The sequence below is a fragment of the Sinocyclocheilus grahami genome, unplaced genomic scaffold, assembly GCF_001515645.1.
Source record: "Sinocyclocheilus grahami isolate Dianchi unplaced genomic scaffold, SAMN03320097.WGS_v1.1 scaffold283.1, whole genome shotgun sequence".
Classification (NCBI taxonomy): domain Eukaryota; kingdom Metazoa; phylum Chordata; class Actinopteri; order Cypriniformes; family Cyprinidae; genus Sinocyclocheilus; species Sinocyclocheilus grahami.
In genome coordinates, this window is record NW_015505462.1 from 1,539,970 (window position 1) to 1,556,566 (window position 16,597).

At 35.9% G+C, this 16,597-nt stretch overlaps 2 protein-coding genes across 3 annotated transcripts; one reads left to right on the forward strand and one right to left on the reverse strand.

Annotated features, from left to right (window-relative positions):
* Positions 1-2,255: 2,255 nt before the first annotated feature.
* On the forward strand, positions 2,256-8,960 carry LOC107600396 (rho GTPase-activating protein 20-like). Of its 2 annotated transcripts, none has more exons than XM_016292292.1 (12): positions 2,256-2,558; positions 4,057-4,136; positions 4,706-4,873; positions 5,575-5,724; positions 6,153-6,194; positions 6,278-6,362; positions 6,450-6,527; positions 6,649-6,715; positions 6,856-7,008; positions 7,443-7,621; positions 7,929-8,093; positions 8,624-8,960. In XM_016292292.1, exons 1-12 carry the CDS (start codon positions 2,484-2,486, stop codon positions 8,756-8,758), a joined length of 1,377 nt encoding a protein of 458 aa, XP_016147778.1. In that variant the 5' UTR covers positions 2,256-2,483; the 3' UTR covers positions 8,759-8,960. The 2 variants fall into 2 exon arrangements, with proteins under 2 accessions (XP_016147778.1, XP_016147779.1); XM_016292293.1 differs by having other exon boundaries at positions 4,060-4,136; positions 8,624-8,959.
* A 4,953-nt stretch (positions 8,961-13,913) lies between these two features.
* Positions 13,914-15,870, reverse strand: LOC107600436 (adrenodoxin, mitochondrial-like). The gene is made up of 3 exons (XM_016292328.1): positions 15,717-15,870; positions 14,993-15,122; positions 13,914-14,336 (listed from the first exon to the last, which is right to left on the reverse strand). Exons 1-3 carry the CDS (start codon positions 15,853-15,855, stop codon positions 14,207-14,209), a joined length of 399 nt encoding a protein of 132 aa, XP_016147814.1. The 5' UTR covers positions 15,856-15,870; the 3' UTR covers positions 13,914-14,206.
* Positions 15,871-16,597: the final 727 nt, after the last annotated feature.

Sequence of the window (16,597 nt, forward strand, 5' to 3'; positions counted from 1 at the left end):
GAGGGATAAAATGGGCTTGATGCCTTTAGATGAGCTGTACTGTGCAGTTGATTAGACTAGCATTATTCATATTCCTCAGAGAGAATATGGACATTTCATTCGTAACATGTTTAAGGTACTTAAAGGACTGATTTAAGCTGATGAACTATGAAAAGGTTCTCTGGATGCTTCTGGTAGTGGTCTGAAGATAAAAGTGCATCAATTGATCAGCCTGCTATGATTGTTAACATCCAAAATTTCAAGAAGTCAATTATGACACACAAATGTAGCATAAAACCAAGTACTTGAACATAAAATGCGAAAACTATAATGTAAAATGTTGTGCAGACTCAAAAGCTGTGAAATCTGATGATCTAAAGCAGTTTCTCAACCCTGGTCCTGGGCGCCCCCAGCGCTGCACATTTTGTGTGTCTCCCTGATCAAACACACCTGATTCAACTCATTAGCTCATTAAAAGAAACTCCAGGACCTGAAATGGGTGTCAGATAAGGGAGACATACAGTAAATGCCCCTTCAGATGCAGCTTCTGTTTCCTCTGCATTGCAAAGATGAATTTGTTTGGTATCAGCCCCAAATGTCTTATTATTGTAATTGACTTTATTGATTAAATATATGAATTTGACATAGCCTACTTCTAGAAAAAATGGCTTTACAAAGGTAAAAATGCCCATAAAGGGTAAACATCATTTTAAACTAGTTGGAAAAGATTATTTTCTGCCTTCTTTTGACACAAGAGCTTTGACACAATTCAAACACCCTATAGAAGTATTTTCGGGACTGAGGATAAATAGTTTCATTGAAATATAGGTCAGTAACTTTCCTCAGTACACACAGGTCCTGATCCCTGCCCCATCCCCCAATCACCATTACAACTTACATAAGCTGTATCAAGATCCAGGTTGCAGAGCTCATTGTGTGTCATTTTCTACACAACAAAAATATCAATGAGCAGAGGCCCTCAGGCAAATTGTGTCTGGCTGTAAAAGAGCAAAGCAATAAATAAATAGGCTAAATACATAAATTATAAATACAGTGCACGCGATCCCATCATGTTATTTCTAGTACCGTTAGATTTTTAATTGTATGCATGTATGTGTGTAAACAATCACAATAAATATATGCACTGTATATACTGCATAAATATTATTTTAGCTGTTACTGGATATGTGCTCTTCGTTTTTGGAAGATAACATACTTGATTTACATTTGTGCCAGCTTAGTCACACTCAAACTGATACTGCAAAGAAAATGTTATAGTGGTAAAATGCAATTGTCACAGTATACCCTGACACATACAGGGAACACCTTTTAACCTAGACCTACCCTTTTATTATACTAAAAGATATGAACAGATATGAAATTCTCTACATTCCCATCTCTTCTTTATCTTTGCACACATTCATTCCTGACAACTCCCTCTTTTTCTTTGTTCTTTCTCCCTGATTACATATTTACTTTGTGCATTCTAGGAATTATTGAAATATGTTACATGTGGATGTCTGCTGATTTCAAAAGAATGATTTGATGATAAATGTAAATGATTGGCACCAACAGGAAGGAAACTGTTCAAAACAATGATACTAGAGAATAGGGATTTAACTTGTTAATGTTATTGTTTTTTCTTAAACTGTTTGTAAATTAGATCTGTGGCATTTTCAAAGATTTATTAATTTCTTATAATCTAACATTTTAAATGGTCGAAGTGCACATTTCTTGGTCTGGGCTTTTATCAAGTAGGTGAGGGATCACACCCTCACATCCTGAAATTGAAAAATAATAATAATAAATAATAATTTGTGCAAAAGACAGATTTACTGAATGCAGCTATGAGCTGTGGCTGGACAAAATCAGTAAACAAAATGAACAATCTGATGGAGTACAGTGAGGAAAATATGATTACAGTTTGAGCAACCGTCAATCAAACTGGCTTCATCTGGTGAGAAAAGAGGCTTAAAGTTGTCTGATCATTTACTCATCCCAGTAAGGAGGGGGCAGGGTATGAAGATAAACTGGCCTAAGGAATTATTATAAATAAATACTGAATAGATTCTAATCGAAATATTCATCAAAATGTCTCATTTCCAAAGACAAACAGATTTAATTAAAGAAAGTTGTTTCACAAGGTATAATCATGCTCTCCTCTGTCAAAACTACAGACATTTGTTGTACACACAGACCTACATCCCATTATGTACCGAGATCCCTCCTCCTAAATCCTCCCCCTGAGCCACAGACATAATCTTCCATCATTCAGAGAGGAAAGACAAATACATTGTTCAAAGTGTGGACAATCAAAGTGCGGAGCTTGTGAGGAGGACGGAATTACTGAACACAGCCCTGGATTTTGCATTTCTACCACACTGAAACAGAAAAGAAGGAGAACAGCAAAGGGAGGATAACCCAGAGGCAGATGATGATATGGAAGCATTGATCTGATTAGTCCTCTAAATCACCTCCACAGTCTTTTTACTTGGATTTTAACCATGGGACCACTACACAAGCCAGGATGGCAGAAGAGAAGCCGAATCAAAAGTTGTGTGGAAAACCAGCACTCCAACGTAAGTAAAGCAATATAAACAGGTGCTCACTGCTGGTACACAACACAATAACCTATACTATATACTATGTTCCTGTTGCTTAGTGGTAGAGCATTGCGTTAGCAGCGCAAAAGGATGTGGGTTCGATTCCTAGGGAACACACATACTGGTAAATAATATATAGCCTGAATGCACTGCAAGTCGCTTTAAGCGTCTGCTAAATACATAAATAAATTTTTTTTATTATTATACCAATATCGCAATAAGAGAGGCTTTAAATAAAAGTAGCCTATATCATTTACATTCAATAGTTAACATGCCACACTCTTCCATCCATTTAGCATAATGGCATTGGTTTGCTTTATTAACATCACGTAGTTGGACCACATTTGTACAACAGAAAAACAGACCTATGTATGGTGCACAGCTATGATTTTCCAGGGTTTAGCTTCAGCATTCAAAGCTCCTCCATTATGAAGATTATGAAAACAAATTCACTAAAATAATTAAAAAGTAGATTTCAGATGAAAGCAAAAGGAGATTAGTGAAATAAAATAATCTAGAGTAGAAAGTGTAAATAAAATGAATACAGTATTAAAAAAGTCACCTAAAAATAGCTCAGATAAAGACAGCACAACTCTATATCAATATAAGAGAGTGTTGAATCATTCATACACACGGCTGTACTGTGATAAATAACAGATGTAGCCAACTCAACTGAAACGTAATAAATTAAGTTGACAACATAATAATAATAATAATAGACTAATAGAATAAATCTTTTAAAATAGAAATAATATCAAAGCCATAGCCTTGTGGGCAGTGCGCCAAGATACTGTATAAGTGCGGCAGTGCCTCTGGTGACCCAAGTTTTAGTCCCGAAGTTTGAATCCTTACCTGTCCTGCTCTCCTCTCAATGCTTCCTGTCTCTCCTTAAACTATCAAAATAAAGGCAAAATGATTAAAAAAAATACAACTTTAAAAAGAACAATAATAATAACAATACATTATAAGTATTAAAAATAATAAAAAGTAAATTAATGCATTTAGAAAAAAAACCAAAATATATTTAAAGGAGGAAAGGTTTTACAACAAATGGAATGTCATCAACCATAGCCATATATATATAAACATATAATAAAAATTCTTAAACAATAAAAGTATATGAATCAATTTAGAAAATATATTATATTATTAAATATATTATATTATTATATATATATATACTCCACCTTGTATATATATATATATATAATATATATATATATACAAGGTGGAGAGTAATGGTTTTACAATAAACACAATGTCAGGAACACATATATGTTTGACATTTTGGTTACTCAATATTAGCTTTTTGTTTCTCAAAATTATATACAGATATAATAAACAATTGATCATCGTAACTGATAAATGATAACTGTGCTGTTAAACCAAATATATTATTATTATGTGATGCTGATTATCTCTTTTATTACAGTATATTACATTACTCTCTCTCTCTCTCTCATTTTTTCTCTAGAAGTCTTTCTCTCAACGCAGACAGTCCGCACCTTCTATTATTCTCAGCAAAGCTCTTACAAAGTCGAAACCTGTCGCCAGGTATGATCTTTGAAAACTAAAAATGTGTACATGTATTGGTGCATTCCGTAAACATAAATATCAGACTGCATGGCCATTTGATTATTTTACAGTCTGTTTCAGTCTCAATGAGCAGTTTGTTTCCCACTTCTGGCACAATGTCACAGTTAATGCTTGTGTGCATGCAAGAGGCTTCTGAATATATTTGCATTTTACTGAAAGGAGAGAATGAAGAGATGTGTGTGGTCTCACAACCAGCATCTGCACGTGTGTGAGTGTGTGAAAGAGTGACACAGAGAAACAAAGTTGCCTGCCATTAGACAGGCTGTCTGAAAAGTATGTGTACTTTCTGAAATCTACCTTTTGTCTGATGTTCAGCTGTAACACGAGGTAATTTATCAATGAAGCACATGAAAGAGCGCTCAAGTCAGAAGCTTTGATTAATTACAAATGGATTGATGAATTGGATGTATTTTCTTATGCAAACTTCAAATGAAATATGCCTGGCCAGGGGAAATTGTGGATTTTGTATAGGTTTTCTAATGTTGTTCTCTCAATGAATGTCTCTTTTTCTCTCATGTTTGTGTTAGGAATTGCGCATCTCAGGTTAGCCAGGACATTTTCGCCCTGATCCAGTCTCTGCTCAGCCCAACAAGGAAGCTCATTTGCCAAGGCAATGTGGTGCTGCAGACTGGCCTTCAGACCCAAGAGAGATTCCTCATCCTCTTCAGTGATCTTCTCATTATCACCAAGGCTAAGTATGGAGATGGAAATTTACTGAGAAGAATTAAAATTACATAAATCATCCAAATATTGAAATGCACAAACATCCAGAAATGTGGTGTTGGTAAGATTTAAAAAAAAAAAGTTTTTGAAAGAAGTATCTTCTGCTCAACAAGGCTGCATTTATTAGATCAGTCAAATTATACATATAAATAAATATTATTACAATTTATTTCCTATTTTGATATTTTATTCCTATTTTGATATTTTTATTATTGTGATTGCAAAGTTGAATTTTCAGCAGTCAGTTACTCTAGTCTTCAGTGTCACATGATCCTTCAGAAATCATTCTAATATACTGATTTGGTGCTCAAGACACATTTCTTATTATTATCAATGCTAAAAAAAAACAGTTGTGCTGCTAAATATTTTTGTGCAAGCTTTGATACAGTTTCTGATGCAAAGAAAGTTCAAAAGAACAACTTTTATTTGAAATAGAAATATTATGTTGTAAATGTCTTTGCTGTCACTTTTAATCAATTTAATGTGTCCTTGCTGAATAAAAGTGTTCGTTAAAATATAATAAATAAATAATGAACAAACTAACAAACAAAAAACATAATCACACCAAATTCCAGAATGGTAGTATGTAGAGATACAATGTTAAAGTGGTAAGATGATATAGTTCTAATAATTTGGTCTTGAAATAATTTGGGATGTTTTTTTTCTCTTTCAGGTCAGTAATGCAGGTGAAGCAGAAGAAGTGTGTGCGTGTTAGTGAGATGTGGACGGCCAGCTGTGTGGATGAGGTGTGTGAGGCCAGTACCGCTTCAGAGAGGAGCTTTGTCATGGGTTGGCCAACTTACAACTGTGTGGCTACTTTTAGGTACACACACACACACACACACACACACACACACACACACACACACACACACACTTGCATTTGTGGTTTACGGGGACTCTCCATAGGCGTAATGGTTTTTATATTGTACAAACTGTATTTTCTATCGCCCTACACCAACCCTACACCTAAACCTACCCCTTACAGGAAACTACTGACAATTTTTGAATTTCATAAAACACTGTTTTGTATATTTTTTAAGTCTTTTGTTTTACGGGGACACAGGAAGTGTCCTCATAAAACATGTTTACGTTGTAGTACCCATGTCATTATACACATTTGTGTCCTCATAAACCATATACACCAGTACCCACACACACACATTATATATAGCCAATCTAAACGTATCCATTGATTTCTCCTGTTAAAATTTGTTGTTTGTGTGTGTGTGTGTGTGTGTGTGCGTATAGCATTTCAGAAGAAAAAGACAGGTGGCTGTCTCTCATTCAAAGGTCAGTTCTTTTACTATAGCAATAGAAACAATAAAGAAATAAACCCTCTTATCGAAATTTCTCTTCTCCCTCTTTTTAATTAGTTGTATACAAGAAGAAAAACAGAGTGATAATCCGAAGATGATTCCACTAAAGATATTTGCAAAGGATGTTGGGAACTGTGCCTATGTGAGAACTGAATGTTTTGTGAGTATAAAATGATGTACTGTAGCTTCGATGTGTAAATGAATGAGCATTTGCTTTTTTTCTCTCTAGGCAAAGACTCTTTTTATCAGCAACACAGACTGCACCTCTGATGTCATTGGCACAGCACTGCAACAGTTTGGTCTTTCGGTATGTAAAGACTGCACAACTACTACACAAACAAACAAACAAGCAACACATAAATAAATAAAATGATTATTATTTATTTATTTTTAATTATCTTATTAATTGCTTTTCTCTTTGTACACAGGGTGGAATAAAAGATTATAAGTTGTGGGTATGTTCAAAACAAGATGAAACACCATACCCTTTAATTGGTAAGAGTTTATCAGTAATTCTCCTGCTATCAAAGTAATCAAACATTTTAGCAGTGAATTAATATATTAAAGTTCTGTGGTAACAGTATCTGATACTTTGCCAGCACAGTAGCTTTTAAAAGGGGCTTTTGTTCCACCAGGTCATGAGTTTCCTTATAGCATCAAGATGAGCCACATTCGCCTGCTGCAGCAAGATGCAGTGACATTATCCTACAGCCAGATAGCGCTTTTGCCTATTGACACTCACTGCCAGTTCTTCCTGAGGCCCAGTCAAATGAGTAGCACCTTCACAGGTGAGAAATGCTTGTTTTCAGAATGCTACCATGCTACTCATTCTGTTTTTGTAGTATGCTGTGCATAGTATGCATGAAATAACTGTATATTACTGAAAACAATAATATTTTTAACTTCTATGATGATTTCTCTTGCACTCTACATCAGTCCACATATGGACTGTTCAGTTGTTTTTTAAATTAAAGCCCACATCTATGACAAAACACACAAAATAAGTTCTGAATATTAAGCCATATATTCTACAAATACATACTGCATGGAAATGATTTGGCATGACATCAACCTGGTTCCCACCCCATTTCTTCAGGCACTCAAATCTCACCAATCCCTCCACCCCAAAAACTAACACACATACACAATGTCCTGAAATGTTGCCTCTTTTAAAATTTTTTTTTGTCTTGTTGGCCTCTCTTGCATACATTTCTTCTGGCAGAACAGAAAAGCAGGAGGAGGATGTCTCTTATTAGCTGGGCTTTTAAACGAGGCTTCAGCATTGACCAGGATGTTCAGTCCGAATCTCCTGATCAAACCATTACACCGGCTTCTGGTCATCTGTTTGGTCGGCCACTCAGTGATGTGATAAAAGACAATACCCTGCCATCACCCATTGTTGTACGTACTGAAAATCCTCAAATTTTAGGCAATTGAAAAGATAATCCCTACTGTATTACTTTTCAAACGTCATCACATGAGAAATATTGATGGAAGCAGTATAATATTATACATTAAGATTGTTATATATGTATGAAAAGCTGTATAACTTTTTTGCAGAATGTTCAGCATTATTAAATGTCGAAAAGCACCTTAAAACATTCTTACTCCTTTATGAAAGAGTTATAATAATCATAATTTTTGTTAAAGTACGATAACATCCATTTACAATAATAGTATTACAATAAAACTACTTGTTTTTTTAAAGGACATGCTGAAGTGTTTGTGCAGAGAGGGGGCCGTGACACATGGAATATTCCGGCGCTCTGCTGGAGTGAAGGCCTGCCGAGAATTGAGGGAAAAACTGGATTCTGGTCACTATGAAGAGCCACTGAGTGGACAACCTGTACTTGTTACTGCTTCAGTGTTCAAGGTAGATATTTATGTATGTAAACTCTTCAAAAGTTTGGGGTCTGTAAAAGTTTCACAGTAATGTTTTTGAAAGAAGTCTCTTATGCATTTATTTGATTAAAAAATACAGTTAAAACAGTAATATTGTGAAATAACACTTTTATATTTGAATATATTTTATTCCTGTGATGGCAAAGCTTCAGCAGCCATTACGCCAGTCTTCAGTGTCACATGATCCTTCAGAAATCATTCTGATACTGATTTGGTGCACAACATGAAACATTATATTATTATTATCAATTATAGGTTGCGCTGTTTAATATTTGTGGAAACTGTGATCATTTTTTAGGGTTTCTTTGATGAAAAGAAAATTCAAAAGAACATAATTTATTTGAAAGAGAAATATATTGTAACATTATAAATGTCTTCATTGTCACACAAAACAAAAAAAACCTTGACCCCGAACTATTGAACGGTAGTGTTAGTCAAGAATAAACAACTGATTCTATAATGACGACTCTCTGTTCACCTATCTGTGTTTTTGATTGGTAGGAATTCTTACGCAGTATACCGGGCAGCCTATTGTGTGAGGAGCTCTATGAGCAATGGCTCCAAGCAGTGGAGCAGAATGGTGAAAGAAATGGACAAATGACGGAGAGAAACCTGCTACAGAAAGTTCAGAGGTAAAGTCCCAGTAACACTCTGATTAGTTTATCAGGTTTTGTAATGCTAGTTGGTAAAGAAGGATAAAACCTTGATAATGATGGATCAAGGCTATGATATTACAGTACTGCACACCTTAAGCAGATTTAGATTTAGTCGCCAATTTCCTTTAGCTTTATGAGTTATATATCCGTGAAAACAGATAACTTTGATGTGCTTTCTGCGACCGTCAGGTTCACCTGTCAAACCAGGACTGAAGAAGAGGTCAAACTACCACAGAGTGTGTTTTACGGACAGAGCTGCAACTTGACGGTGCACAAAGTCAGGGAACAGAATGCAGGGTTGAAGTCTAGCAAACTCTCTGGGGAGCAGTTGAGGTTTAAAGCTCTTGATTTGCACCCCTCCTCTGGAAAAATAGTCGGGGACTACTTTATGGATGCTTCTCCTCTCAGAGAGAAGCAGGCTCCAAGGCTCAGTTGTTGCAGTAGCAGCCAGTGGATTGTCTGAAGCCAATGGGAACAGTCTTTTTCAAAAACAGCACATAAACACTGGGACTCCATTAATGATAATAATCTGCAATAATTAACAATTACACGCTTCATATTACAGAACTATTACATTTTTTAGAGGGGGACGTAACATTCTCATTTTCCACTAGATATTTTAATCTTCATCTCATCAGCAATTTCGATTTTGGCACGCTCTGCAGCAGCTGACCCACTAAAGACCCAGGTATACTTCATTTACCGCGTCCGCACAGCTTTCAAAGCAAATTCAACCACTGAGTAAACTCACAAAAATTGGGCAGTCAAACTACCACAGAGTGTGTTTTACGGACAGAGCTGCAACTTGACGGTGCACAAAGTCAGGGAACAGAATGCAGGGTTGAAGTCTAGCAAACTCTCTGGGGAGCAGTTGAGGTTTAAAGCTCTTGATTTGCACCCCTCCTCTGGAAAAATAGTCGGGGACTACTTTATGGATGCTTCTCCTCTCAGAGAGAAGCAGGCTCAAAGGCTCAGTTGTTGCAGTAGCAGCCAGTGGATTGTCTGAAGCCAATGGGAACAGTCTTTTTCAAAAACAGCACATAAACACTGGGACTCCCATTAATGATAATAATCTGCAATAATTAACAATTACACGCTTCATATTACAGAACTATTACATTTTTTAGAGGGGGACATAACATTCTCATTTTCCACTAGATATTTTAATCTTCATCTCATCAGCAATTTCGATTTTGGCACGCTCTGCAGCAGCTGACCCACTAAAGACCCAGGTATACTTCATTTACCGCATCCGCACAGCTTTCAAAGCAAACTCAACCACTGAGTAAACTCACAAAAATTGGGCTGCACGCGGACACTTCTGATGAGGAAAAGTGGGAGGAATCATGATGCCCGCTCAACATTGCGATGTCTGTCAGCCATCGACGAAGAACAATGGCATCATCTATCGGCCCAAAAATAATTATTTTTTTCTTTCAGTTTTCAATGTGTTTCAATGTTTTCAAACTGAAGCATTTAAAGCATTCAAAAACAGACACTTATACTTGCACATTCACAAAATCCCCTTTTCAGGATTACATACAGTAGGGATTTATTACCCATTTTGCTTGTTGATCCTAAAACGTAATTACTCATATTTTGATTTTGTAAGATGAATGCCACCATTTTGAGGTCCAAGAAGATTTAATTTTAAGATGATCTGTGAGCATTGCAATGCCTTTTTGTAAATGTAGCCAAACCTTTTAATTAAATGTATACAAAACTGTTTGAAAGTAAATAAAAATTTTTTTTATAATTACAATAATTTTATTGCACTTTAAAAAAAATGCTATTTAATATAGTACTACAGTATTTCATTTAAATTTCCATCATGTTTTGTACCATATATCTTATTAAAACTAGTAATCCCACCTGTGTGTGGTCCTAATTTTTTTTTCAACAATTGTTCATTCCTGCAAACATATTCCGGCTCAATAATTCACATTTTCACTGTGCTCCTTTCAACATTAACGCTTATTTAACATAGCAGCAAAACATGTTCAAATATAATAAATCACATGTACTTGCTTGAGGATGATGTTCCAGCTTTCAAATACAAAATAAAAACTGTAAGGAAGGTTTCTTGCGTGTTCGGTCTTTTCAGCACGCAAAGTTATTCAATTTAGGTTAAATTCAAATCTGACTCCATTTTATTATCTAATCTGACTCCATTTTAATATGACCTCGAATTTAGGTTGAAAGGAATTTAGGTTGTTTGTCTGTCTCTAATTATTTCTATTATTCTAACATTTGGTTATTCTAGTTAACTCTTTACTTTATATTTACTCGTTCATTAGGAATAGATGTCGCTTAGGGTGCCTCATGGTGGCCGCTCTACGTGGGCCCCACGAACGATCACAAACTCGCCAGTCCATAGTTATAACTACGTACAACTTAACTAATGCTGTGACAATAATCAGCGGTTATGCTATGAAATATGTTAATATTTCGATAGTATTTGTATCTAGCCCCCCGATAGTTAAAATAACTACGTACAACTTGAATATACCTCAAACAATAATCAGCGGTTATGCTAGAATTTGTCTAGCCCCTGATAGCTAATATAACTACATACAACTTAAATACAACTTAACTAATGCTGTGACAATAATCAGCGGTTATGCTATGAAATATGTTAATATTTCGATAGTATTTGTATCTAGCCCCCCGATAGTTAAAATAACTACGTACAACTTGAATATACCTCAAACAATAATCAGCGGTTATGCTAGTACTTGTCTAGCCCCCGATAGCTAATATAACTACATACAACTTAATTAAAGCTGAGACAATAACCAGCGGTTATGACCAGTACTATGACTAGCCCCCCCATAGTTAACGCAACTGAGTACAACTTAACTAAAGTCAAGCAGTTAGTCAGAAATCTATAATCTCACTTGATGTGCGCCATGCTCAATCTAACCGGAGATCTAGTACTAACCCTGGACGCAGATTTGGGGAAACATACGCCTTCACTTAATCTACTTGAGAAAATAATTTCAGAGTAAGTTCGAATAAATCAAATGTAATAAAAATAATTTGTATGTATAAAACTTCTCAGAAATGCTCTTACGAATAGTCTTAAGCTTTGACTCAAGTGTCAAAAAATTCTTAGTAAAAAGTAGGACTTTTCTAAGAGCAGGAGACTTTTATAAAGAAGCTAAAAGCAGATTTCAGTAAAGTCTGAGACTGATTTTAAGTGTTGACTGAGGTGACACTGAAGTGTTGTGAACTAAGGACTACAATGATGTCAACACAAAATGGCTGACCTCAACCTCTGAATCAGCCAATAGTGAGCCTGCTCATGTAAAGTCACAGCAGCACAACACCAATCATTTAATGTAACTACAATAAAATCATTTCATTAAGACACTTAAATATTTTAATATTTAAAAAATTTTTTTTAATGCTTTGCATTGTGCAAAATTATCACAAATTATTACTGATGCTTAGTTTTCTATTGGTATGTCTCCTCGTTTACAGTTGGAGCAATGATGTGAACATGAGTTCAATCAGTGGTTCCAACAACTCCATGAAAGCCCACAATCCTCATAAAAGTGGCTTGTTTTTGCAAGATGGTTTGGCGGTCAGTTGGAAAGTTAATTAATTGCGATATAGTAGTGGCCAAAAGTGAGGTCCGGCCTAGGAAATTTCACCCTTAATTAAAATAAATAAATAAATGAATGTTCAAGATTTTGTAAGCATATTGCATAGTTGCTTAGAGTCAGTTGTTTTATTTGTGACAATAATGCAATGAAACATGCCAAATTGCGCAGTCATAATTTTTGGCATGCTGTCATACAAAGAAATTATGAACACATGCAAAAACAAGAGGACCAATGAAATATTCATAACTTATTTTGTAGTCAGTGTGCCAGTGTTGCCAATTTAGTGATTTTTGCCACTACACTTCCTCATCCCTTTAGAGACTTTTTTTCAAAAGCCTAGCAACAAAATCAGTTTCTTGGACAAACCTTATGTACATTCCGAGACTCACCCATGACGTCATAAAGGCGAGTTCACTGATCTATATAAATATAAATACAGATCAGTGAACTCACCTTTATGAGGTCATCTAGCAACATTAAGTGACCAGTTTCAGCTACATTTCGATTATAAGCAGTTGGCAACACTGGTCAGTGTTTTTTCCCCTTTGTATTTTAGAGGTTTAAGTGAAATGTGGGGTCATAAAAAAAAAAAATCCACACATCACTTTTGGCCACCGTTGTGTTTGGTGGGGTTAGTGCCACAATATGTAATACCCTGCTTACTGTGCATTTTTCCAATTTTACAGCCAAAAAAATGTAATTACTACATTTCTGCAGTTAGAGCATTGACTTGTTGAGTGGAAGAGGTTATTACATTTCTTACTTTGTCAGTTACAAAAAAAAATATTTGATCTTGACAATCAAGTTTGTATTGTTTTATCAACTCCATATCATCATATAACTCCAATATGTCATATCTTCACTGGAAAGTGTTTGTTTCCTCCTCTGTGCTGCCATCTTGTTACTCCTAACTAGGTTAGGAGACCTCTTCAGCTCTCTTAAATAATTTAGGAGCTGGGACCTAGTCTTAACACTTAGGAACCCTTATGAATCACTCTTATTCTTAAGTCTAGGAATAAGAGTAAAATGACGTCATTCTTAGAATTTTGACACACTTAGGACTAAAATTTTACTCTGAACGGCTTTATACATACGGCTCCAGGTCCCAGACCTGGGTGGTTTACACCTCAATGGGAACAGAAGGTAATTGCATGGAATGACCCTCTACAGTAATCAGAATATCTCTTAACTCTTTAGGATCTGTATGATCTTTTAGTCTACTTTTGTAAGATTGAGACCATTGTACCACTCGCCCTGAGACTATTCAAATGATACCAAACATGACTTTAAATATTATTTCCATTCATATAGAACATTATACTATTGACCATTCTGAGTGAACCAAGTGGAGGGAGGATGAGTAAAGGGAAGGAAGGGGATGAGAAGGAACTGATGCATATGTGAGAGAGGCGTTTCCTGCACCTCCACTCTGTGGGGTGTCTCGAAGATGCCTGTGTATGTTTGTATTGTCTGTTTCTCTGGAGATCAAAGTCTTTCATCCTTACAAAACAAACAATGCAACTTAAAAAGTTAAACATCATATTTAATGCAATAAATCAGTTAGTTATTTCTGCATTCAAAATGTTTAACAGCAAGATGCTCCCACCTCTCATTGTGACAAAGAATAGCAGAATCTGCACAATTAAAAAAAAATTTCAATCACCAAAATTATAAAAACTACTTACGGCAGCATGTAAATAATACATGTTATCAATTCAAATGTAGTTTTCTATTAAAGTAGTACATATTAAAATATCTGCTATTAAAGATTTCTCCATAATGCAGTTATGATGATATACGACTGGGCTTTATTTTATAGATTATACTTTGGGTGGGGCTGTGGAGGACTCTTTTTCACTGTCAACTCGAGCATCAGATATCACGTCTGGCACACGCAGAATCATCCCATCCAGATCCTTCCTCAAACACACCTGGCAACCCAGACGAGATCTAAATGATGTACATGCAAAATAGAAATGTGAAGATTTGCCATGAATATTCAAATCCAGCCAAATCATGAATTGTCAAAACAGAAAATTAAAAAAGACGTGCACTTTTTATTGCATGAACACTTTTTAAAATGAAGTCTGTAATTTCTATGTCAAGTGTTGAAACCAAAGGAAAGTAAAATTTTCAAACAAAGATAACTCTGCACCCAACTCTCTCTATAGGTTGAGCCCATGTTACCATGTGCTGGTCAGGATGCTCATACGAACAGAGTAATGATAGTGACCTACAGTGTTCATATTTACAGGGGAATCAACCTATGAATGGCTTACTAACTGTTGTCTCTGCATAATTTACATTTAGTCATTTTGCAGACGCTTTTATCCAAAGCGACTTACAATTGGGGAATACATAAAGCGATTCTTCTTAAAGAGGCAAACAGACACATGAAGTGCTTGTAATAGCAAGTTTTAGGCATTGTTCAAATAAGCTAGAAAGGGATATAAAATATAGACTAGGAAAGTGTATTTCAACATCAAAAAAGATACTTTCTTCATCTTTAAACTGAAGTCTGTACAAAAATATAAAAAGCTACTGCATGGCTTCTGAAGACAATTATAAAAATGATCTCCTATTGTTGTGTGATTTGGTTCACTCACGTGTCTTTAAGCCCATAAGCCAAGTCCAGCATGTCCATTTCCTCATCAGAAATAGGTCCAAGCTTCTTAAAAACGGCCTCCTCGAAAATAAGGTGGCACGTAGAGCAGGCTAAAGTTCCCTCACATGCACCTAGTTCAACAACACAAAAGAGACACACAAAAATATTAGCCTGCAAGCTACTAAGACTCACATTCCACTTACATTGACATGACAAGTATTCAAATATTTCAGAATCAGAAGAGCTTTATTACCAAGTATGTTTACACACACAAGGAATTTGACTTGACGACAGGAGCTTCCAGTGTAGAAGAAAGTACAAACATAGTGCAGACATACATAGGAAAATATTCTCTAACTGTTCACCTCGTATTACCTTTGGATTACATACACAAAGCCTTGTAAAGCTTTGGCCTGTTCACAATGACCAAATCATTTTTGCCTTTCTATGTCAATCACATATGATTTTCCTTTGCTATATTTTTGAGGCAACCTGCAGTCCTCATAGACAGTACACTATATGCACTGTAAAAATGTGTTTCATGTGGATTTATTAAAACCCAAAATATTATTTAATGTAAACTAAATCAACCCGACTACATTAGGTGACACAGGAAGAAACGGCACGTTTTTACTATTTATTGTGTGTGAATGAGATATGCATATTTGTCTGTACAAATAAAACTTAAATTTTTACACCATGTACAATATTTGTAAATAACTTACCGAATCCATCAATATCTAGATCATTGTTAACAACAATATCGAGTAGTGATTCTCCTGTTAAAGCTTTCACCGAAATCCTTTTTCCATCTCGATTCAGAAAGTGAACTGTCACCTTCTCCTCAGCCCTGCACAGAGACATTTTTAAGACTTAAGGTGCAAAGATGAAGCCATCATCATCAGAAGTGCTATATGAAAAACCTAGAACAATGATTTGTTGTATCCTTAAGCACCTTTTGCTGAAAACTTTGGCTAAACCTCTTGATGTTGTTGTTAATCAGACCATTGTTTAAAGGGGTCATATGATGCGATTTAAATTTTTCCTTTCTCTTTGGAGTGTTACAAGCTCTTGGTGCATAAAGAATATCTGTAAAGTTGCAAAGACTAAAGTCTCAAATCCAAAGAGCTATTCTTTATAAAAGTTAAGAGTCAGCCACACCTACCTAAAACGGCTCGTTCTAACATGCCCCAACTTACCTACGTCGCTCTGTGGGAAGATTAGCATAATGCCGCCCAAATGTTCACGCAAAGAAAGGCGGCGTAACTTTTATTCTCGCTGTAGTTTTGTTGTTTCCGCCGCAATGTCGTAAAGACGCTGTGTGCTTCGTTGTAAAAGCGAAACTACTTTGTTTGGTCTTCCAAAACAGGACGATATCTGCTTCGTCATGCCTGGAGCTGATCCATGCTGGTCGCTGAGGAAATACTACAACTTCACGCTGTGGATCGCCGGATCGGCTTTCACCGTGGACGAAGCGGAGTCCAGCCCGGAGTCGTCACATGTCCTTCCGGACGCTCCTTCATCGAAATCGCCAGCTGCGCCATTCTCAAGGCTGTGCCTCTGCTCACTGTAGGCCACCTCTGCTCACTCTAACCCTCCGGTCGTT

Coding starts and splice junctions, on each gene's coding strand:
- LOC107600436 (XM_016292328.1), bottom strand. CDS start 15,855: ATGTCTCTGTGCAGGGCTGAGGAGAAGGTGACAGTTCACTTTCTGAAT. Junction 15,123..15,716: donor TCTAGATATTGATGGATTCG/GTAAGTTATTTA, acceptor TTGTTGAACTAG/GTGCATGTGAGGGAACTTTA. Junction 14,337..14,992: donor GCTTATGGGCTTAAAGACAC/GTGAGTGAACCA, acceptor TACATCATTTAG/ATCTCGTCTGGGTTGCCAGG.
- LOC107600396 (XM_016292292.1), top strand. CDS start 2,484: ATGGGACCACTACACAAGCCAGGATGGCAGAAGAGAAGCCGAATCAAA. Junction 2,559..4,056: donor TGGAAAACCAGCACTCCAAC/GTAAGTAAAGCA, acceptor TTTTTTCTCTAG/AAGTCTTTCTCTCAACGCAG. Junction 7,009..7,442: donor AATGAGTAGCACCTTCACAG/GTGAGAAATGCT, acceptor TTCTTCTGGCAG/AACAGAAAAGCAGGAGGAGG.